The 24,566-nt window shown below is 37.4% G+C and overlaps 1 protein-coding gene across 2 annotated transcripts in view; it reads left to right on the top strand.

The window, feature by feature from the left end:
- RDX (radixin) overlaps positions 1 to 22,647 on the top strand; it is a 43,991-nt gene extending 21,344 nt beyond the window's left edge. The window contains exons 4-15 of one of the 2 annotated variants that reach the window (XM_082480619.1): positions 3,373 to 3,468; positions 5,648 to 5,922; positions 9,814 to 9,897; positions 10,377 to 10,523; positions 13,165 to 13,261; positions 13,909 to 14,072; positions 14,731 to 14,861; positions 16,995 to 17,155; positions 18,127 to 18,219; positions 19,045 to 19,287; positions 20,270 to 20,430; positions 22,414 to 22,646. In XM_082480619.1, coding sequence (XP_082336745.1) covers positions 3,373 to 3,468; positions 5,648 to 5,922; positions 9,814 to 9,897; positions 10,377 to 10,523; positions 13,165 to 13,261; positions 13,909 to 14,072; positions 14,731 to 14,861; positions 16,995 to 17,155; positions 18,127 to 18,219; positions 19,045 to 19,287; positions 20,270 to 20,430; positions 22,414 to 22,429 — 1,668 coding nt within the window. In that variant the 3' untranslated portion in view covers positions 22,430 to 22,646. Of the gene's footprint in view, positions 1 to 3,372; positions 3,469 to 5,647; positions 5,923 to 9,813; positions 9,898 to 10,376; positions 10,524 to 13,164; positions 13,262 to 13,908; positions 14,073 to 14,730; positions 14,862 to 16,994; positions 17,156 to 18,126; positions 18,220 to 19,044; positions 19,288 to 20,269 lie in introns of both variants that reach the window. The other variant, XM_082480620.1, reaches the window with a different exon arrangement.
- The last annotated feature ends 1,919 nt before the right edge of the window (positions 22,648 to 24,566 follow it).

Below are 24,566 nucleotides of genomic sequence, written 5' to 3' on the forward strand. Positions count from 1 at the left end.
ATTCATATGAGTTCCACAGAGTAACATCAAGAGCTGAACTGTACTGCAAAACCAGCATGAAATTTTCAGACAAAAGTTATGCTTTCTCTCTACAGAAAGAGAATTGAATAGCATTGTTATTGAGAGGATTGGTCTTCAAAGTTTATGCAGAAATGGTGGTGGACATGACAGTAGACTTGTTGGTTATTGCTTGCAGAAAATAACCTGTCCATGAATTTTGCTGTTTTCTAGTGCTCCTCTATGTTTTTGGTGAACAACTTGTCCTTTTTTTCAGTCAATGGTTCTTTTAAGCTTTTAATTGGTATTTTCTAGAGTTGTTGATTTGTTTCCCATTTCCATGTGTGTGTTTTCATCATCTTCATCTGCTACCAGATGAGAATTCAGCATTTGACGTCTGTGCCGTTCTCTTTTCTCTTCCATTGCGAAACTCAGTAAAGTTCTTACTGCAAAAAACCATCTTTTTTAATTACTCATGTTTCAGAAGGTGTCTTAACATATTTATCACTAGTCCTTCTGTCTGTCCTGTCAGTTGTCAGAATGGGCAAGAGGGGATCTATCCTCCTTTAGTCAACCAATTTAGCATCTCTAAGTTTCCGAGGACAGAAAGAACCCTGTGGTGGGTATGTTTCCACACACTGGTGGTAATGGTGGGGGTTGTTTTGTTTTGCTGTTTTCAATAAGTTGTTAACACTGACCATCAGTACCTCTGCTTTACTGTAGTTGCCATTCAGAAAGAATGGGAGGGTTGCTTCCTTTATTTCAAGTTACACCCCACTGTCCTTTCCAGATATCTTAGAAACCTCCCTTACAATCTTTCGGAAGCTGACCCAATGAAATTCTTGCTAAGTTTTCTTTATGCATATGTTTTGATTTGCCAAAACATGTCTATTGCTCTGGTTTCTTTTATTCTCCAAGAAGTTTTTATTGCCTATTAATAGTCAAGTTGTAGGATGGGATGGTGAATAAATCTGTTCTACAGATGTGATGAAGACTTGCCTGAAACTACTTAATGAATCTTTTGAGTCAGAATCAAACTCTTAAGTTTCTCATTCTGCTCTTATTTTTTCCAGTCATGCTACTGCAGTGCATAAGTGCTTATATTATCTTGGTACAAAGTTTCAGAAAATTTTTTTCCTCTTCCCTTTGAGCTGAGAGGCAATGATAGATGATGCTCTTTGCTTATTCGTGGATCTGAAGTAAAACAGACTAATGTGTAAGCTGGTTTTAGTGTTGTTTTGCAGGCATGTGTAACTCTGTTGCAGGAGACAACTTGTCTGTATTTAAATAATGTGCAATGTGCACCTCAGTTGAAGGGCAGGAGTTAGCAGGTGGGAGCAAAATGTGTTGACGTGAGCATAAGCACTTGTCTCCTTACAGGCAGAGCTGTTGAGCATCTGCAGTTCTTACTGACTTCTGGAGCTCAGAGAGCTGATCAGGTACAAAGGCTCAACTTTGACAGCTGGAAAGTAAAGAGCGTTCTCAGAGTCATCTGATAAAGCGATAAGTAGTTCAACCAGTGTCATATAGGGGATCTGTGCCAAAAGAGGCCGTAGGTCTGAAATGTCTGAGTTGGGACACCGTTTTTAATGCTACTCAGGACCATATTAGTAACATAATCTTGTTCATAGCATTTCTTATGTTCTGAAGTAAATGATGTAGGAATTAACTGCTCACTACAGGAATCGGGTTGGATCCATGAACATTGTCCGTTCTGTGCTTTGGAGCTTGAAGATGAAAGGGTAGAAGAGGGGAAAAAAGGTGCACTTGAATGATTGTTAAGTAATAATACAAATATGCAAGGCATCAGAAGTAAGTTTGCACAGCTATCTTGTGACATTTTCTAATTTTCAAAATCTTAATTTTGCAACCCGATAGTACTACTTTAAAATGGAGGAGGATCTGTGTGTAAAATTCTATTTACTTCACATGCATCTGAATGCTTCCATAAAACAGCCTTCAGTAAACCAGCTTGCCAGCATGGTCCAACCTGAGAACATATGTAAGTACCGCCATACTGGGTGTTTTGGAGCCAGTTTACAGTTATTTAATAATCTTTGCTGGACCTTTCTGATTAATTGCTTATTGAGTCCACATGTACTTCTACTAGGCAAAAGATTTGTAAGGTAGTTCAACAGTTCCGTTATACTATGTGTAGTAAAATACTTCTTTTTATATGCTTTGAACCTGCTATCTAATGATTTCTGTTGATTCTCTTAATTCTTACATTGTAATGAATAATTGTTCTCTATTTTCCTTCTACATGCCCTGCAAGTTTTATAGACGTATATCATATTTTTCCTTTCCTCATTTTTCTGTCAGTAGCCTTAGTTCTTGTCTTAGCTGTGCAGAAAATGTTCCATGTCATTGATCATTCTTTTCAACGTTTCTGAAATGTTTCCAGTGCTGCAGCATCCTTTTTAAGTTGATGTGACCAGTCCATATGTAGTACTAGAGATTTGGGAATACTGTAGACGTGTATAGTAATATAACAGCTTTGTTGCATTTTTCCTTTACAACAAGAACTTTGCTCACATAATTAAAATGGTTGTCTTTTATGTACAGTATTTTGTTTTTATTAAATATTATCTTTTATTGAGGTTCATCTTCCTTTTTACTGTTCATTCACAGATCTTTATGGAAGGTTTTCTGCAGATGATTTTGTCACATCAGTTTCATCCTTTTTTGCAGATGACCTATGAAGTCCTGGGGGACTTCCCTAGTGGTTTCACTACAAGTCTGTTGTGAAAACAGTTTGCTTATTTTTTTCTTTCTTTTTAACTAGTATATCCATAAAAAGACCTTCCCTCTCTTCAAGGACAGTTTTGCTTCTTTGGTAGCCTTTGGTGATGGAGCTGATCAGAAATCTTATGTGAAATCTGTGTATGGTTTATCAGCTAGATCATTCTTATCCCTTTTATCATTAGCTCTTAGAAGATGTCAAAAATATTTGAAGGGGGTGATTCACCCTTATTACCTTGTACTTGTCGATAAGTGTTATTCTTTATTATAATTTCGCCAGTTGTCTTCTGTTGAAATGGACTGACTTCTCTGTGGGTCTGCAGATTACTTCCTAGACATGCTTTGAAATATTGGGGTTCTGTTTGCTACCTTGTACTCCTTAGGTGCTGAGTTTGACTCATGCAGTAAGCTGCACACTCCAGTTGGTAGTTTGGCAACACGATGTTTGAGTTTATTTAGAACACTGAGGTGAATGCTTCTCTGAACCTGAGGTTTTGCTACTATTTTTTTGTTGTTGTTGTTCATTTGAAACTTGGTTATATTTCAGTTTGAGATGGTTTCTGTAGCTTAATTACCATTAAAAAAAAATCCTGTTGTAGTGATTACTGATGCTCATGGATCATTTATCTTTAGGTGGTGAAAACTGTTGGTCTTCGTGAAGTCTGGTTTTTTGGGCTGCAGTATGTGGACAGCAAGGGCTACTCAACTTGGCTGAAGCTAAATAAAAAGGTAACAACAATTCTCTAATGTTTAGGCAAGTGTACAGTTTGAAGTATACTTTTCTAAGGCTTGCTGTTTTAAAGTTGTAGGTGACGTATAGCTGGCTTCAAATTTAGTTGAAAAGTTGCTTTTCATTTGTTTTAAATAGCAAAAATACTGTGTTAAGTTTGCTTAGTTATAAAGGAATATGCAAAGCTGCATCAACATTTATTTGAGGAGACACAGTTTGATGTATTTCCAGTACCATGGTGATGCACAAATTAGGAAAATAAATTCATGCGATTGTCCCATTTTTATGTAGCAATAAATGTTTTACAGTTGGGGGTGTGTGTGAAGTATTTGAGCTTCAGGAATTTGCACGTATACAGCTATTGATCTTTAAACAAGGCACCGATAATAGGCTCCTAAACTTGTCTTTAGGTATGTAATAGGTAGGTTGCAGGGTTCTTTTTGTTTTGTTTTTCCACAACAGCACAGAGCACCTTTTATCTCCCAGCTGTTGGGAACAGCGTCATTTTACTTTAAGTTCTATTTATGAATTTGAATGGTCACTTTTTGTTTTAATATTGGCTGTCAGGTTATTAATGTCACTGTTTAGAATAAAGAGGTTTTTTGAGTTCAACTGAATCATGAATACCTTTTTTATCTTCAGTATTAGGAGGTAAATTGGGAAGTTTTTAGGAGCAAGTCTTACTGTCTGCATTTATATAATCTTTACTCTCTTCTGTGGTAAATCCAGTGAGTTAAACCTGGTAACCAGCAAAGCTGTCTCCTAGAGTTTGATACGTGTCTTGTTTCATATGTAATAAACTGTTACAAATATTTTGTTAGCCCTAATGACTTGTCTCCAGTGGTTGGAGACTACAGGATTTGGTGCATCATTTGCAAAAAATACAGAAGACAGCTCTGTGAAAGTCTTTAGCAAGTCGAGTTGCTGGTACAGTTCAGGAGCAGCGAGGGTGTGCTGATTTTCTTTAACTTAGACTAAGGCAGTTATCTATCTTTTTTTTTTAAAAAAAAAAAAAGCTTGTAACATTTGATTCTTAAATGCATCATCATAAACTGGCTCTGACTTGTAAGTTGCTATTTATATACTTGCCTTAAATACAGATGAGATATGATAAATTACAGAATAGATGTGCAAATAAGGTTTTATTATGCAAGAGCACAACTAATTGTTCACTGGTGAGATTAAAGTGAAATACTGTGTATGTAAATCAGAAGCAGATGGCCAATAATGAAAAGTGAGCAAAACTTTTAAAATTGACATCTGAAATGTTGAATGTAGTACTTATGATGCCTTAGTTATGTGATTCAATGGTTGCATTATATTTACAGTTTTTGATACTTCCTACAAGTCAAGCAAACAGATGTATAATATCATGTATAGTGAAGAAGTTCTAGAGGGACTATCAATGCACATAAAACTAAATGTGTAATAAAATGCTTAAGGAATTGTCATGTACAAGATTTATTTTATTATGAATGTACCTTTTAACAATCACTGTGTTATTTGATGTTAAAATTAGTTTAATTTTGGATGTTTTTGCTTTAGTCATAATCAGTGCTGAAAGCTGAGTCCAAATGAAATGGAAAATTCTACATAAAAATGAGTTTTTGTTGAAATTTCAAGTAGACACTTAAGATGACCACATCTGATACCTTCACAGAAATCATGATTATAGGGTTTATCCATTCTAGAAAAATAATGTAATTAATGTTTTTTGCAGAGGAGCAAAGCATATGTATTTAGTTCAGTAGTTCAAAGACTTTTAAAAGACTCCAACTTTACACTTACATTGAAGAAACATGCTGTCGTTCTTGCTAAAGAAACCTTGTTAGAGCCTAATTTGTTACTTCTGCAATTCATCCTTGGATATAGTTTTGATTTTTTAATGTGTATTACAACTTCTATTTTTCCAGATCTTTATTGTCATAAATACAAATTCACACAAGCCTACAAAAAACCTCTTAAACAGCTTTTGAGTATTTCAAAATTGTCTGATTTATCCAAATTGGTGTGCTTGGTTTGGTGCCATGTGAACCTTTAGTGAATTCCACAATAGGCTTGTCAGAAAACACCAGGTTTCAGTGTAGAGGAGCTAAAGAATTTATTACTACTGATTTAATTGTATTTAATATACAATTTAGTGCTCTTTTTATTTCTTTCTTTATTCCTCTCCCTCAGGTAACCCAGCAAGATGTAAGGAAAGAAAATCCCTTGCAGTTTAAGTTCAGGGCCAAGTTTTTTCCAGAGGACGTATCTGAAGAATTAATTCAGGAAATAACTCAGAGACTTTTCTTCCTGCAAGTCAAAGAAGCAATCTTAAATGATGAAATATATTGCCCACCAGAAACTGCAGTTCTTCTGGCTTCTTATGCTGTCCAGTCCAAGTATGGAGATTACACTAAGGAGATACATAAGCTAGGCTACCTAGCCAATGACAGACTTCTCCCTCAGCGGTGAGTGAGACTACATGTGATTTTGCATTATCTGCTGCATCTGAACTTGATTACAGCATGTTTTTTTGTAATTAAAATATTAAGTGATAATATGCATTTAATGGTAGCTTTCTTAAGAGTGCCTGTTTTGCTAGTAAAATCTAGAGATCCTAATTTAGACTCTACATAACAAAGAAGCGTCACAACCATGGGTTTCTTGAAACCTATTTCCTGTCCCATCCACAACCATCTGCCCAGACTTAGCTGAACAAATTTCCAAAGTACTGCAAAATGATTTAATATTCCCGGAGGCTTGCTTCTGCTAAATTAGAATATAGAAGTCACTAAGGTTCCTTTGATACTTACTCCTTTTCTTCAGTTCTTGATGTTTTTCTACACTTAAATGATAATAATTTCCTGAAAATAATTACACAGTGTATTGCACATAAAATGTATTGCAGAAGAATGCTAGCCTGGACAGAAAATTTAGAAACTAAATTGTTGCCATTGCTGTTGAGTATAAATTCTTTTGTATCACTCACTCATCTAATTGCTTAGGAAAAGTATGCACCAAGATTATAGTTCTGTTTCTTTAGGCAACTGAAACCATGCTCCTGGCATGTTTTGGCAGCTAGAGAAGTGTTGCAACACAAGTGTGCAAAGTTTTCTAGTGTAGATGAATCCATAGTGATGTGTGATGGACAAATGTGTGCTTACTAAATATATAACATTAATGTGTTTTCAAAGAAATGAGACCCATGGAATAATTTGAGATTTCTTTAGAAGTCATATGCTCTGTCTCTTTGGTTTGAAAAGTAAAAGTGGAAACTCACTTCTTAGTGTAACTAAGCTTGAGAATTTTCTAGCAAGCAAAAAAGCGTTTCAAAAGGGTTGTGGTGAAGTATTGAAAGAAATATTCCTGAAAATGTTTCAGATTTTTAAAAATCCTGGCTATGAGTTGGGTTTGGGCTGTTTACTTTGTTCTTGTGACTGTGAAGTCTGTACCTCTTTCTGGAAAAATAACCTTTGTTGGGAAGGCGGGGAGATGTAGAACCAGTAAAATTGTCATTACTGAGTATGTTGGTTCACAAATCTTGGGATTTGTTCAGTTACGATGACAGCCTGTGAACAGTGAAGTGCTTGTGTATGACATAAATTCAAATACTTAAGATGCTCCTTTTCGGTAGGCAAATGTTCACATGATTTCCCAGCGTATGCTTTCAACCAGTCGTGTGCCAGTCTGCACTGAGTGAGCACATAGCTTTTGTATTAATTTGAACACAATTATTCCTCTTCTGCCTCCTGTCACCAGGAGACCTGCCAGAAAACTAACAAGTACGTCATAAAAGTACTTCAGAACAACATACGATATAATGTCAAAAATATTTACTTGTTTCCCAAAGTAGACTAGCTTTGCAAAATTTTGCTCAAAAAGGTGAGAAAAGTTTTGCAGTTAATTATACATTCTTAATGTTCATGTGTCAAAACTACTGCATATTTTTTGGCTCAAAACTATGAGCTGGGTAGCAATAAGGCATCAAGTCCTTGCTGAGTTATTCTGTTGCTATACTCCTTGTGTATCTGCCAGTGATGTTTCATCAGTAGCATGTGAAGAGAGAATGGAGAGGGCCAAATGATGAGATGGTTATCTCCAAAGATATTGCCAGCTTTGTTGAGGATGTCATAGAAACATAGAATCATTTGAGGTTGGAAGGGAAGCTCTGAAGACCATCTAGTCCAATCCCCTTTACTCACGTAGAGAGGTGGTCAATGCCCCATGCCGGTCAGTGTTTAAGAGGCATCTTGGGCAATGCCCTTAACTTACTTTAAATTTTGGTCAGCCCTGAAGTGGTCAGGCAGTTGGACTAGATGATTATTGTAGGTCCCTTCCAACTGGAATATTCTGTTCTGTTCTATTCTAATTACAGCAGGTTGCTCAAGGTCTTTTCCAGTTGCGTTTTGAATATTTCCAAGGATGGACACTGTGCAACCTCTCTGGGCAACCTGTTACGGTGTTTGACCACCTTTGCAATAAAGAAATAAAATAAAAAATTGTGTTCAAGCATATTTCAGTTGTGCCCATTGCCTCATGTCTTTCAACTCAAATTCATTTAAAAAAGAGGAAAGTGCAAAGCATTTCCATAGAAGGAGAAATTTAACTTAATTTGGAAAGCCCAAGAAAGCACAAGTCACCATGTGGGTGACCAAGTGCTGGCACAGGTTGCCTGGAGAGCTTGTGGAGTCCCTCCCTCCTTAGAGATATTAAAATGTCTAGACATGGTCCTGGGCTACTGGCTGTAGGTGACCCTGCTTGAGCAGAGGGGAGGACAAGATGACCTCCAGAGGTTACTTCCAACCTCATCATTCTGTGAAGAAGAGCTTGGGAGCAGGGCTTTTATTTTCAGATGGGCCCTTGTGTGACATAATCCCGGGATAGTGTATCCTGGTTTGTCCTTTATTTTTTTGATTGTTATCTTTATATTATACTATGAAAGCTTTTGAACATTTTGTGAATATCTGCTGGAGGAGTAGAAGAAATAACAGTGGAAAGCAGCTCACAATGTAAATATCATAATGTAAAAATCAGGCTTGGTTTAATTACAGAACTTCTTTAATAAATTAACATTGTCCTAGAAGACTTGGAATTAATTTTTTTATGTAATAGAAACTTGTAAATGACTGCCAGGATGCTTTTAGATTATTACAGCCAAAGCAGGCTGTTGTACTTTATGCGTTCTGTTACAGGCTTCTGTAAGTATTACATTTAGGGCTTATACTTATATTCAAGGCTAAAGACGAGAAAATAAACAAACAAAAAGGATGTCTTCTCATTGCATGTTCTTGTATCGTTGAGCTATGAACGCATCAGCTTTGTGCAGGTGCAAAAACTAGAACTGCCTCAGTTTTGAGGAGGAAACGGGGATACACACTAAGCAAATCAAAATGTGATATGGATACCAGTGAAAAATGCACATCAGTAGATACGGGGCATAGTAGCAAATCAAGTGAACAGAGATCCTGTCTGAAGAAGCAGAACAGAAGAAACACTGCATGAGTATGTTCTGCATCACTCAGTCTCTTCTTTATTGTACTTTGCTAAAAATGTAGGGGAAAAGTAGTAAATCCTTACTTTCCTGAGTAAAGAAACAGGAAGGAAAACAACTGTTCTGACTTCTTTAGTGACATTATCTTGCAGTTCCTTTTTATTTTTTTTTTAAATTGTCCTTTTAAATAATTTCTCTAGGAATGCTTGAATGCTAGGCGCATGGAATAAAAGCATAATAAAGTTATCATACGCATTTGGTTTCTTAGTGCAGTACTACATTGAAAGTTCTAGTAGGTCCAAATATAATTCCATCACTGCAGCTGGCTGTAGATAAACATCAAATAGTTTTCTGAAACTGCTTCACTAGTGATTTTAATTGTTGAAAAACACACAAACAAAAAAAAATCCCCTCCCAACCCCCAAGAAACTAATCTGCTGACTTATCTTAATGTGTTACTTTGTCTTTCAAGTGACAGCAGAAAGAAAGCTTGAGTGTACCTGTGTATACCTAGAGATTAACTTTCAGCATTGTTGTATGAGGATTTTATAGGTCTGTATTTTCAGGAGTTCCAAACATTACATTTTATGACTTTACTGAAAGTTGAGATATGCCATGGTATTATTTTTGTAGTACAAAGAGTATAGAATGCCATGAAAAAAGAAGTGATTTCACACTATTTTAAAAGTGTTTTTGTTGAAATACAAAGTTTCTGTGTCAGGGTTAAAAAGATGAGTATATAGGAAGTCATGTTTAAGTTTATTCAATTGAAGCATATGTTATGCTGCGTAACCCAACTTATTTTTATAACTTTAAGAGGTTAAATAGGTTGTCAGTGTCATTTAATAGCAACAACTTCTGTTCACAGTGTGTTAGAACAGCACAAACTGACAAAAGAACAGTGGGAAGAAAGAATACAGAACTGGCATGAAGAGCACAGGGGAATGTTAAGGTAATTACGTTTAAAAAAAATAAAATGTTCCAAGACCTTTAAGGTTTTTTTATTACTGTTAAGATTATTTTGGGAAGTGGCATGTTTGTTTGGAAACTGCTTGCTTTTATTCCGACCAGGGTAGGCATTTATCAAAAACTTTCATGAAAGCTTCAGTGAGGGCTGAATTTCCAATAAGGTTACTGGCTTACCTACATGATAAGGTTGTCAACTGCCTTTGTCCACAGTTGCCTGCCTCTAAAATAGATTTAGTATTTGCTTAGCTCATGGGGTGAAAAGACAAAGTGCGATGACTGGACTGTACTTGGGTATTAGGGTGTAGAGCTCTATAAGTATCTGAGTCAATGTACTCATGAATTTCAAAGAGATTTAATTCCTAACTGAATTTTACACTAATTAGTTATTCTGCAGTTCCCTTATTCTTACAATGTACTTTTGATTTGTCTATGCTATGCCATTTTTTTTTCTTCTTTCATCAGGGAAGATTCTATGATGGAATACCTTAAGATAGCACAAGACTTGGAAATGTATGGAGTCAACTATTTTGAAATAAAGAATAAAAAAGGAACTGAATTGTGGCTTGGAGTTGATGCTTTGGGTCTAAATATTTATGAGCATGATGATAAGTAAGTGGCTAATACTTATTTTGCAGTTCTGTTCTAGGAGATCCCATGTGAGATTATACGAAAACCATCTTATTGTGTGTTCACTAACATCTGGCAAAACAGGTTCTTAAAGACCACTTAATCTATGTAAAAGACAGAAAAAGAGAGATAGATGTTAACTGCCAGAATATTTGAATTTTAAAGCTTAAATGGGAATGCAAAAGAAGGGAAAGGAAGATCAGTTCAGTGGCAACTTTAATTTATGTTGCTTAATATGGATGTATGATAGCTAGACCATCTTTATATGTTTTTTCCTGTACTTTTCACTCCCTCAAGACTACTTGAGTCATGATGAAAAGGACATTGAAAAGCTGAGCAACATATTTAATGAGAAACATTTTGTTAAGAGCAGCAACTAGGATTGTAGCTGTTAGAGCATGAAAAACTTTGGTATCTAAAAGTGAGACCTTTAGACATCAAAGAAAATAGAAGATCTTGTGTCTTGATAAAGAGATCAAATATTTGTCCTACTTGAAGAGGAATAAAGCTCAAATGTACCAAATTTGAAGAATCTGAAAACAGAACAGCAGACTTATTCTTTTATTTCTTTCCAAACACTTGCTAGTAGTATCTGATGTCAATGGTCCTTTCACAGTGATTTGAAGTTAAACATGGTGTTTCAAATGGCAGATAACAGCTGTCAGCTGAACTGAAACTTAAGGCTCTTCGATGCATATACTCTGTAACAAAATTCTGTAAGCCTTAATTGCCATTAGATGGCAATATAACTCCCGAACGAAGGAAATATTCAGAAAATGTTCAGATCAGATTATTGAATGATCGACCAATTTTTGATATTCTTTAACACCTGACAGTTAGCAATCAAATACTTAAACATTTTCTAATGCTTGTAATTAAGATAATATGAATTGAAAAAACTTTCTGTGCTCATGGAGAAAAATATTTACAGTTATGCAGTTGGTGCATAGCATTGTAGTGGTTTCTGAACTGAATTTATTCTACTTAAGATGCAAGGGAAATTTAACTTGAACTTGGGAATGTAAGAACATCTGTCTTACATGTGAGTTAAATTTAAGTACGACGTTGCTGAAGGCTAACCTAATTTCTGTCTTTGAAATATCAGATTTTTCTCAAATAGTTATTCTAATATATTCAATATAAAATTGTCAATAGCTTATAGAGTATCAGTACATGATTGTGATGTTTAGCATCTGTTTAATGCTAGTAGAATAAGTCACAAATTGAAAGTCTTTCTTTTACAGTGCCATGTAATTTATTCGTTATGTAGTTTATTCATTTAATGGAATAATGTGTAAAGAAAAAAAAAAGTCTGGATGAGGGGAAAGTCGTGGATGTCATCTACCTTGACTTTAGCAAGGCTTTTGACACTGTCTTCCATGACATCCTCATTAGGAAGCTGAGGAAGTATGGGCTAGATGAGGTGACAGTGAGGTGGATTGAGAGTTGGCTGTGTGACAGAACTCAGAGGGTTGTGATCAGCGGCACAGAGTCTAGTTGGAGGCCTGTAACCAGTGGTGTCCCCCAGGGGTCAATACTCGGTCCAATTTTGTTTAATATATTCATTAATGACCTGGATGAGGGGACAGAGTGTATCCTCAGCAAGTTTGCTGATGATACCAAACTGGGTGGGGTGGCTGACACTCCAGAGGGCCGTGCTGCCATCCAGCGTGACCTGGACAGGCTGGAGAGCTGGGCAGAGAAGAACCTAATGAGGTTCAACAAAAGCAAGTGCAAGGTCCTGCACCTGGGGAGGAAGAATGCTAGGCACCAGTACAGGTTAGGGGCAGACCTGCTGGGAAGTAGCTCGGAGGAGAAGGATCTGGGGGTTGTGGTAGACAGTAAATTATCCATGACCCAGCAATGTGCCCTTGTCGCCAAAAAGGCCAATGGAATCCTGGGCTGCATAGGGAGGAGTGTGGCCAGTAGGTCGAGGGAGGTCATTCTCCCCCTCTACTCTGCACTGGTGAGGCCACAACTGGAATACTGTGTCCAGTTTTGGGCTCCCCAGTTGAAGAGGGACAGGGAACTGCTGGAGCGAGTCCAGCGAAGGGCAACTAAGATGATTAAGGGATCGGAGCATCTCCCTTATGAGGAAAGGCTGAGAGAGCTGGGACTCTTTAGCCTGGAGAAGAGAAGGCTGAGGGGAGACCTTATTATGGCATACAAGTATCTAAAGGGTGGGTTGAAGGAGGATGGAGCCAGGCTCTTTTCAATGGTTCCCAGTGACAGGAGGAGGGGCAATGGGCACAAGTTAGAACACAGGAAGTTCCGTTCAAATACGTGGAAAAACTTCTTTACGGTGAGGGTGACAGAGCACTGGCACAGGCTGCCCAGGGAGGGTGTGGAGTCCCCTTCTCTGGAGATTTTCAAGACCCGCCTGGATGCAGTCCTGAGTAATGTGCTGTAGGCAATCCTGCTTTGGCAGAGGAGTTGGACTAGATGATCTCTAGAGGTCCCTTCCAACTCTGATAATTCTGTGATTCTGTGAAATATGCTTGAACTGTTGTTACATTTTGTAAATGTAACTGTGATAGTGAAAATGGTGCGGAGTTAAGACTTAGTGGACATAAATAAAATGCACACCCTTGCTGCTTCTAATGAGAACTTTTTCTCTTTGAAGGCTGACACCCAAGATTGGTTTTCCCTGGAGTGAAATAAGAAACATCTCTTTTAACGACAAAAAATTTGTCATAAAGCCAATTGACAAAAAGGCCCCTGTAAGTAGTGTGTACAATAGTATGCCTTTGTATATGAAGAGATTCAAGCCTGCAGGGACTTGCTCTGGCATTATGGCATGAGTAAATATTTTGTGACATTTATTATTCTTATTGGTAAAATAGTCAGTAATCAAGATGAAATTTTGATTTTTTGAAGTATGGTATGTTTTTCTCTCTTTTCATTCTGGTTGATACTTTTAAGATTTTGTCTGTTTGTTTGTTTTAATTCAACTAATACTTTGTGATGTATTCAAAAGCCACAGTGTAAGATGATAAATTCTCTGGCCCCTCACCCCTGTTGTTTTTTTTTTTTTTTTTATTAGAGCAGCACATTTCATGAGACTTTCTAGGTCAAAACTCTTCAGAAGTAGAGTGGAGATTAGTCTCACTTTTTTAGAAGTTTAAATAAATGATTTTGTGTAAACTAACTAACCCACGTGGAGGAGTCCATGTATAACTTTTAATTTATCCTGTTACTTTCTGACAGTAACTAAATTTATAGATTATGGTGTTGAATTGCTCAGAGGATGAATGTCAAAATACTTGAAAGTTTTTAAATTTAACAAATGCAAGCATGCAGTAATGCTTTGAGTCTTGTCACATCTTTATTTTTAGATTAATGGATATGCTGCATTTATTTTTGCTAGGATTTTGTTTTTTATGCACCCCGTCTGAGAATTAACAAGCGAATTTTGGCACTGTGTATGGGAAATCATGAATTGTACATGAGGAGGAGGAAACCTGATACAATTGAAGTGCAACAGATGAAGGCCCAAGCTAGAGAAGAGAAACATCAGAAACAATTGGAAAGGTAATTAACAAACTTCCATGAAACAGGAAAAAATTCTTCTAACCTCTTAAGAAAACTAAGTCATAGAATATCAGACATCTTAGCATTCTAGAAAAGAGAGCTGCTTTTCTTTCTGTAGTATGTAAGCAGGTTTGTGGATTGGCATGGCTCACCTGTCTTAATAGAAAGCCGTATCTTTTTTTGAGCTTTCAGCATAGTAATAGTAGCTGTACTGTTGTTTCTCATTATGTTTCTGTGAAACAGTCTTAACTCTCTGTTGCTTGATCCTTAGGGACTTTTATACTCTACAGGTGAACCTTTAAAGCAAGTTGAGTGAAGAATGTCATGGCTTACCTTTGTATATTTAAAAAAAATACCGTTGCCATTTCTAGCCCAGATGAAACATCATCTATGTCTAAAATGCAGGTATAATTGTGGATTTACCTAGTTGAACCATAACAAAGGTTGCTAGTCAGTTCTGGTCATAAATTGTTTTTCTGTACGGTATTTTGAAACAGAAACTTGGTTCTTCTTGCATTGTAAACTGAATTTGAAATAGGTAAAACTACGTGCTTCTCTGCTAGCTGAGTTAACTAAAAAATAGCCTACCAGCATCTTTAGAGTAGAATTTGATCTGTTTGAGGTTAAAAAAAAAACACCTTTTACTATTTTTTTTCAGGGCACAATTAGAAAATGAGAAGAAGAAAAGGGAGATAGCAGAAAAGGAGAAGGAAAGAATAGAGCGAGAAAAGGAAGAATTAATGGAACGCTTAAGACAAATTGAGGAACAAACAATGAAAGCTCAGAAAGGTGAGCTCTGACTGGTCCTGGATTTCTTATATCTGATGCTAATGTTTAGTTCAGTTGGGTAGTTCAGTTCCACAGTTCTCTTGGTATGTGTGGTTTGTTTGGTTTTTTTTTTTTAATTTTTTTAAAAATTTATTTTACTAATAATAACAAAAAGAATTTAGTGGTGTATTACTTAAGAGAGAATATTTTTCAATGTTAAGAGCTAAAAGATGGTGTGCGTGCATATGTGTATATATTTGTAATATAAAACCAGTACCTAAAATAGCAAAAATTTCAATTTTCTTTAATAAAAAGGAAATTAATGTGTGCACAGTTCAACTCAGAGTTATAAAATGCTTGAAGTGCTGAAAACCTGGAGATGGAGAGAGCAGGGAAATTGGGAAAAATCAAAAGTGCTTCCTCTAGGATTTTATTGAATTTATCTTTCCATTTGGAAATTTCTTGTTCCTTCATTTTCTTATTCCCTTGTAAGATTAGAGAATTTTAAAATTAAAATCTTGTTAGATTTTAGTGGATAAATGTAGTTTCACCTATCACAGTTCTGTAAAGTCCCTGCCTCTGCTACTTCCCAGTCCCTCCTCTCCATGTCATTTTTTTTGCTTTAGGTTTGGTTCACATTCATAAAAGTTTTGTTCCTCTCTTCTGTTCATAACTGTTGGCTTCAGGCACGACAGAGAGAATCACTGACTAAATCTACACAAATAAATTACATATGCCTGGCATTGTTCTCCAGCTTTGCCTGTGCATTTTTCAGTTTTTCAATGCAGAACAGGTTGGATGTATCCAGGCAGGCAACACACGAACTGTGCCTTGGAATTGTTTAAGGGAGAGCTATTTAGCCCAGGACAAAACAGTGTCGGGGTGATTCTAAAGGTTTAACAATGTATATTGTCTTGTAAGCAATATAGCCTAATTTCTGATGCAATACATAATGTTCATGTGGTGTTGGTCTTTTTAGCCTTCCATTCACATATGGAAAAGTGTTTATATAAATGGTGTTTGCATTCTGTTGTTGACTTGGTCGTTAAGTGTTCTCCATCTTCATGGTGAGATTTTGTTTGAGTGGTGTTTTTAGAAAAATAAATGAAATGCATAAATATTTAACTATTGCATTTATACAACTCCACATACTTCTAATGCTGTTGATTTAATTTTATAACTGAAGTTGTAGGGCTGGGAAACCAACTGAAGAATATTGATTACACGAGACCTACTTAAAACTACAAGTGCAAAGATTAAGCATGTGTCAGCATACCTGGGGAGATGCCTTGTCAGTATTAAAGCATGTGGTGAAGAGCAAATGGATCGTTCCAATAACTGAACAATTGTTTAGGTTCTCTGGTGAAGGAATCTATGGCAGCTATGTCTAGACAAAAACATAGTGGAGAAATTCTCATTAGAATCAGCAAGGAACTTCATAAAGCCTTTTTTTGTAGTAACTTTATTTTGCACATCAGAGGACTGTATTTTGGCTGTGCAAATCTTACCTTCCAGTACTGGTAGATTATTACTTCTTCCTATTTCACTCAGAGTTGTTCCCTTTAGATAGCAGTATTTTGTGAACCAGGCAGCTAGGCAACTATTATCCCTCCCTCGATTTAAAATTTTGCTGTTTGTATCTTTCTGGCTCTGTTCTACAGACAATTTTTCCGACCCTTCCAATAGGTCTTAGGTCACTTTGCTGGAGGCCTAAATTGTCTGTAGCAATTAAGGAATCTTTGTCAGGCATTTCAATAGAGTAGAAGAGTTTTTGTTTTTTTACTGTCGGAGTATGATTTAATGTATTGAAAATCTCCTCGGTAGTAAGAGAAAGGGTATATGTGCATGTATACGTACATGTATTTGGGTGTTTAGTTTTGTCAGTGAGGTGATAATTTTCTGAAATGCTGGACTGTCAGGTGAGATGAAGTATATCCACAGTATGTTGTAAAGAGCCGGGGGAGAAAAAAAATCAGACGTGGAGCATAGCTTCAGGTAACATGCTCAATGGCTCTTCTTAGCTTGAGGCAGCCTTGTAAATCTTTGTCAGCTTTCTAGGTTACTTTATTTTGAGCATGTTACAGCTGTTATCTGTGTTACATGTGAGGAAGAGCTGGGCGGTGATATGTTGTCTGCAAACTTTCCTTTTGGCAGAGCTAGAGGAACAGACTAGAAGAGCTCTAGAACTGGATCAAGAGCGAAAGCGTGCAAAAGAGGAAGCAGAGCGCCTGGAAAAAGAGCGTCGAGCAGCTGAAGAAGCTAAAGCTGCTCTAGCCAAGCAGGCAGCTGATCAAATGAAGAACCAGGAGCAGCTAGTAAGAAGCTTTTAACCCTGTTTTGAAACAAATTGAAAAAGACAGTTGAAAATGTAGCCTTTATTCTTGGTTATATCTATTTTGTCAAATGGACAAGTATGTTGAAACACAGATAAAAGTATGTGAAATGTTGTTACAGATCGTTGTGGGAACTTTTTTAGAAAGCTACATTAGATTTGCCACTTCTTGCAAGAAAAAAAACTCAAACTTTGGAGCTGTAGGAAATTAGATGATGAAGTAGGCATTTCAGACTCACAACACTCACTACATTCTCTTTCTAATAGTGTCAGGCTTATCCAGCTGAGAACAAGAGTAGCTTCCTTCTGCAGTCCACTGGGAAGCCTGTTCTCTGAGGCAGGTCTGTTCTGAAGCTTGATGGTGGTGGTGGGGAGTTGGTGACACTGTGGTTTGGGGGTTTTTTTGTTTGTGTTTTTTTTGTGTTTTTTTTTTTTCCCCCCATTTCCAGCTTTTACAGTATCTTCTCACATTCTGTACTAGGCTACTTCTAATTAAAGATTTGCGCATAATAACTGAGAGGCACGAAAATAGTAGAAGAAATGATTTCTCAACTTTTGATCTTCTGTAAACTTAGCACACAATTCTGAAGGCAAGATTTAGCTTAATAGTACTGAGATTATGATCCAGAATCATAATCTTATTGGTGGAACCATTAAAGTTGTATTAAAATGAAACAATCCCAAATGCTAATTTGTAACTGCAGCTTGCTCTTTCCCAGCAAGCTTTGTAAGTGCAGAAGGTAATTTATTATTTTTTTTCTGGTTTTACTTCCATCAGGCGAGAGTACTGATTCATTCCTTCTGTCATGTATGCTTAAAATTTCTATTCATAGTGGAGAAGTGATGGACGGTAACTAACTCTTTTCAAGTCGGATCACAGCAAAGGCTCTGGTTTCTTCCATTGCAGAGCCAAAATGATACCAAATTAAAACTTCATTTTTTTGTTTGTTTCAGGCAGCAGAACTTGCTGAATTCACTGCCAAGATTGCACTTCTAGAGGAGGCCAAGAAAAAGAAAGAAGAGGAAGCCTCAGAATGGCAGCACAAAGTAATGAGCTCATGATGTGTGAAGTCAGAACTTCAAAGAAACTAAGGGAGATGAGTGCGGAAATCCCACTGGAAGTCCATGGGGTTGAATCTCTCTCTTTCTCTTAGGCTGCAGTGAAGCTTTTCTTAAAGGTTTTTCTTCTCCAGTCTACTAAATCCAGCCAGTACTTCTATTTAACTCATTTCTTAATATTAAATAGGCACAGAGGGGGTGAAATTCTCATCACTAAGGTATGGTCAAAGATTTGAAATGGCTTCATTGTGTATGATGGTGAAATAGGTTGAAACTTCGTGTTGGGAAAAAAAAAAAAAAACACGTCAGGAGGGAGGTGTATAAAATTATGAGTGGTGGTAAAAAGATGAACCAGAACAATAACAAAGGCACATCAAATGTAACTGCGCAACAGTTTAAAGCAAAATAGTATTTCTTCACAAATTATGTGATTAGCTACTATGGGATGTGAATACTAATTGTGTGCACAGGTTCAAAAAGCGATTGATTCTTACAAGTTCTGGTTGAATATGAAATTCAAAGACATCACCTTTGATTGAGGAAGTCCCTGAACCTCAAATTTCAGGAGGCTGGGAAGGTTGGAAAACAATCAGTATGACTGCCCTATTCTCTCAGTCTTCTCTTGTCTACTGCTGGAAAAAGCAGTTGATTTTGAGTCCTATCTTCTGTACGCTGTATTCCTATTAGACAATTTTCAGTGCGCAAGCTAGTCATGTTGTTTATAAAGGACAGTTTCTCAACTCTTTATTTTTCTTTTTCTGACTATTCATAAACAATTTTAAAAGATGCTGAGTACTGTTTACTTATATTTAGGCTTTTGCAGCCCAAGAGGACTTGGAAAAGACCAAAGAAGAACTGAAATCTGTGATGTCTGCTCCTCCTCCACCTCCTCCCCCACCAGTTATTCCTCCAACAGAGAATGAACACGATGAACATGATGAGAACAATGCTGAAGCCAGTGCAGAATTGTCTTCTGATGGTGTCATGAATCACAGGAGTGAGGAAGAACGGGTAACGGAAACACAGAAAAATGAACGTGTTAAGAAGCAGCTCCAGGTAATGAAGATTCATGGTTGTATCAACATAATTCAGGCTTTGGGTTTTCATTCTTTATTTGTCAGAAATCTTATTGAAATTACAGTGTGCCAAGGAAACAGCTTTTTTTATCCTTTACTATGCTTATTACTAATTTACCAACTAATATCATTCATAGTGTTCTAGAAGTGGAATAGATAAAAGATTGGATGTGAGATTGTGCTCTATAGCTTAAAAGTATTAGTATGTTGTCACATTGGCCAGTAAATATTTCTAATAATTATATAATGTCCAGGACACCAAGTGTTAAAACATAATGCTTTCCTTTCTGGAAATTTACTGGAATTTATTAAGTGGTATGAACAGATGCTTGCTTAGTAGTATTTGTGTTTATTTTCTATTCATAGATGTTGTAAATGCAAAAACTGAATTATGCCCATTTTGAATTAATCTTATTTCCCTGAAATGGAGCATTTCCTCCCAGACTAGTCTTACCCCTCAAACCATAATCTATGTTAGTGGTAACCCTTTGCCTTATTATGAGATGTCTATTTGGGAAGGAAATAAAAGAAATGGAATGCTGCTTCTTTTCCTGGCAGCAAAATCTTAGTAGCATGTATGTCCTTTCTGCTTGGCCAATCACAGTACAGGATCAGGGAGATAAACAAGAGCTGTCTTTAGTCAAGCAGAAATTGAAAAATGAGGTCATTCTGCTGCTTTATACTGCTGTTCCCATTCTTCTTGGATGTTATGGTTGAGGCCTTTGTTGTTGTTGTTGTTTGGTGCCCACATTTATGTAAGGAAAGAATCCTGCGCTCTCCTTCTCTTTCCCTCCGCAGTCTTTCTGATAGACCTCACAACTTCAGTTACTGAACAACACAAGCGTTTCATAGGTTGGCATTCAAGAAATCCTTATCCCAGTTGCAGGATAACAATTATCAGAAATTCCAGAATCATTAAAAGATTAGTCAAGGCACTTAAATACAAATATTTTGTTCAACAGGCTTTAAGTTCTGAGTTGGCTCAAGCCAGAGATGAAACCAAGAAAACACAAAATGATGTCCTTCATGCTGAGAATGTTAAAGCAGGCCGTGATAAGTACAAGACTCTTCGACAAATCCGACAAGGCAATACAAAGCAGCGTATCGATGAGTTTGAAGCAATGTGAGAGCTGTTTTATTGCATATATGTTCCTCGTAAAGCTGAACCACCAACAGAGAAAAAAAGCAGGCCTTTGCAGATTTGATGGATTGCACCCCACTTTGCCAAAGCACTTAACCAGTTTGACTACAGTGGCTAGAAGACAAATTTAGGGGAAGCTATTGAACAGTAAGGCAGTCTGTCATCCTTAGCTTTTTGGAGGGGGGAGGGTGTGGAGAATGATAGCAGTTTTTTCCCCATCATGTTTTCAGTTTCATTGTTTCATATTTTTTTCTTTGGAAACTCATGTGAAGTATAGAATGACTGACAAGTGTATGTATTGCTTAAACATTAAGAAATAGAAAGACGAATGGAACTGAGCCTAAACTGGATAGGTACTATTTCAGTATGAAGTTTGAAATTACGTTTTTCAATGTAGCTACACCATTAACAGTTTGATATTGCTGACTTTCAGTTTCGTTCTTTTTCTCCCAAGTGAAATTCTTTGGTGTTTCAGGTCCTGTCATCATTGATGGTTTTCTTTGCCTGCCTGTTCACAAAGGTCTGGATGGCAGGTGGTAGTTCCAGGAAATGTTTTTAAATGGAACACTACCTGTGGGCAGCACATGGCTGCTGATAGGCTTGAATAAGTATTGCTTTTCCTAGGTGATTCTTCTAGATGCGCAAAATGTTCTAATGCAGCAAAGGGAAAAAAGAAACCCACAAAGCTTCATGTGCTATTTGCTTGTAATTATTTTATTTGCAGTAGGGAGTCCTGGACCTTTCTGGCAAGGGAGCATATGAAAACATCAGTCCCAGGGAGGGGACAGTATCCTACCTCACTACTATATACATGATGACCGGTCCTTCAAACACCATAAAAAAACTGTTTAAATTGACTATCACTACACAGTGATCTCATAGAACACTAGGAGCCCTTACTCCTAGGATTTTGTTTTACTTTAAGATGGATCTATAGTACTAAATACTGTCTAACTGCCTTTGGTTGAGTTTAAATTGTAAAAGCATCTTCTGTGTTTTAAAGCTGTAACCTGTCACTGGTATATTATCTCCTGGGAGGGGTGTAGAATGTGTGTGTTAGTTTGCTTTGGGATTTCCAAATACAAAATGAAAGTTCCCAAAATTGGAATAAAAGTGTTTGTAGCTTCAGTTTTCAGTGAAGCTAGTATTTTAATTGTCATATCTGATGTCAGATCACTGTTATTAAGTCCTTTCCCCCTTGAAAAGGAGACTTGCTTTTTTGAAAAATTTGCTTAGAAATTGAACTTTAGAAATAACTTCACAGTTGATGTGGACTGCAGTTACTCCTTCTGTTATAGTAGCCTAGTAAATATCTACAGTGGAAGAACCCTGCTTTCTCTGAGGATGGTTCAGCTCTTTTCTGTTTGATATTATGCACTCATAAATTTACACTTATCTATTAAAATTTGCCATTTTATTAAACATTTTTTTTCATGCACAATAGGTTTAAATTTCTTATGAACAGTCCAACTAAGTTTGGGTTTTTTTTATTATTTTGCGGAGTTAAAGGTTGGCTATGTGGGGTGACATCATGAAAATAAAAATAAAGATACATTAATATATTTTTGGTTTGCTGGGCTAAACATATCTGGTTGACCTTGAAGACTGATGTGCAGATGGTGTGCACATGCTTCAAAATGCTGCTTGGTGGAAGCTGGTGTTTCTACTTGCAGTGCACTGTAAGAACAGGTTTTGTTTCACAGGCTTCATACACTGAAGCTTAAGCAAATTTCTGAAGTATTGGAACAGTTCACCGTAGCAGGTGAAATACTGTGCTTCCAGTGAGTTTTCATTTTTCCCTGGAAAGTGCGCACTAACACTGATACATCAGTTTCAGTGTTGCGAAAAAATACCAGTAAAGTTTGCTGTTCATAAATCTACAATATATAGACTAGGGCTAAATGGATTAGATCCATTTATAAAGCTGTGTGATTTTTTTTTTTTTTTTTTTTTCTAAACAACCAGGAACAACCATTTGTAATATGGATTTTCACAATGAACAAAGTGGTAATAGCTGCTGTCACCAGCAGTTGGGAACACTTACTGGTGCGGAAATACTAAGAATACATTTAATGATTACTTGGTGAAGTAATTTTCCACATGCTTTTTCCTTTAGCATCATGTTTTGTGTTGTACAATTAAGCTACAATTACATCTACTATTTTGGATAACATTCGTTGGTTAACAATAAAGAGATACAGTTAATTTCTGAGGTCCATTGTTGTTATTTAACGTACTTTTTTTGTGACAGCTTTGCTAAATGCACTGTAATAGCCTTTTTCCAGAGCAGTGTACAAATTCTGATCATCTTTTGTTTCACACTCTGGTCAAGATGAAATTTAAAAAAAATTATTTCAAATTGTATCCCTAGAGAATGGTACTCTGCTTAAGAAATTACCACATACAGTTGGGAGGAAGCACTGGTGATTGTCAATTCAAAACAGGATGTGAATCATCAGAGCTAATTGACTTTCTTGAGAACAGAGGGTAATTTTGCCACATAAGAGTTCTGTGGGTAATGTAAGAACTTTCAATCACTGCCTACATATTGCTTAGCCCCAGGTTAAGTGAAATTTAGTTTAATAGGTCAATGTCTTAAGCATTGAGAAACGTTGATGTGGTTTTTGATACTGCACATCATAGTGGACAGTGCTGTCAAATATATTCATGGCCTTATGCTTTAGATAGTGGCAAGTTTATGGGCTTTTTCACCTGTGTGAGACACTTGGAGATGGAAAGAATGGTCCCATGTAAATAGGTATACAAATTAATCGGCTGAGCAGCACTCACATAAATTAGACCTCCTCTCAGGTGACAGACATTCCATTCTATCTTGTATTTGTTTGGTCTTGCACTTAATACAAGCACATGACCCTTTTTGTTACTCCGCATGGTACAATTGCTATGATGAATTGAAATGTGTGTACTTGATACTTTTTACTGTGTGTATTTCTAGTTTTATACTTCTCTCTTCTTGGAGTCCCTCCTGCTGAAGCGTTAGATTTGAGATTTCTCATTTGTTAGAGAGCTGCTGCATGAGTGTCACAGAATCACAGAATGGTAGAGGTTGGAAGGGACCCTTGGAGATCATCTAGTCCAACCCCCCTGCTAAAGCAGGTTCACCTGGAGCAGGTTGCACAGGATTACGTCCGGGCAGGTTTTGAATATCTCCAGAGAAGGAGACTCCACAGCCTCTCTGGGCAGCCTGTGCCAGTGCTGTGCCACCCTCAAAGTAAAGAAGTTTTTCCTCATGTTCAGAGGGAACTTTCTGTGCTCCAGTTTGTGCCTGTTGCCCCTTGTCCTGTCGCCGAGCACCACTGAAAAGCATGTGGCCCCATCCTCCTGACACCAACCCTTTAGATATTGATAAGATCCTCTCTGTCTTCTCCAGGCTAAACAGACCCAGGTTTCTCAGCCTGTCCTCATAATAGATGCTCCAGTCCCCTGATCATCTTTGTAGCCCTCAGCTGGACTCTCTCCAGCAGTTCCCTGTGTGTCTTGAACTGGGGAGCCCACAGCTGGACACGGTACACCAGATGTGGCCTCACCAGGGCAGAGTAGAGGGGGAGGATCACCTCCCTCAATGTGCTGGCCACACTTTTTAATGCCCCCCAGGATGCCATTGGCCTTCTTGGCCACCAGGGCACATTGCTGGCTCCTGGTCAACTTGTCCACCAGGACTCCCAGGTCCCTCTCTGCAGAGCTGCTTTCCAGCAGGTCAACCCCTAACCTGTACCAGTGCATGGGGTTATTCCTCCCTAGGTGCAGGACCCTACGCTTGCCCTGGAAACTTCATTAGGTTCCTCTCCGCCCAACTCTCCAGCTTGTCCAGGTCTCACTGAACGGTGGCACAGCCTTCTGGTGCGTCAGCCACTCCTCCCTAAAGCTTACCTATGAGGATGTTATGGGAGACAGTGTCAAAAGCCTTGCTGAAGTCGAGGCAGATAACATCCACCGCTCTCCTCTCATCCACCCAGCCAGTCATGCCATTGTAGAAGGCTATCGGATTGGTCAAGCATGATTTCCCCTTGGTGAATCCATGCTGACTACTCCCAATAACCTTCTTTTCCTCCACGTGCTTAGAGATGACATCCAAAATGAGCTGGTGTGCAACTTCA

The sequence above is a fragment of the Vanellus vanellus genome, assembly GCF_965231255.1.
Source record: "Vanellus vanellus genome assembly, chromosome: 1".
In the NCBI taxonomy this organism is placed as follows: Eukaryota; Metazoa; Chordata; class Aves; order Charadriiformes; family Charadriidae; genus Vanellus; species Vanellus vanellus.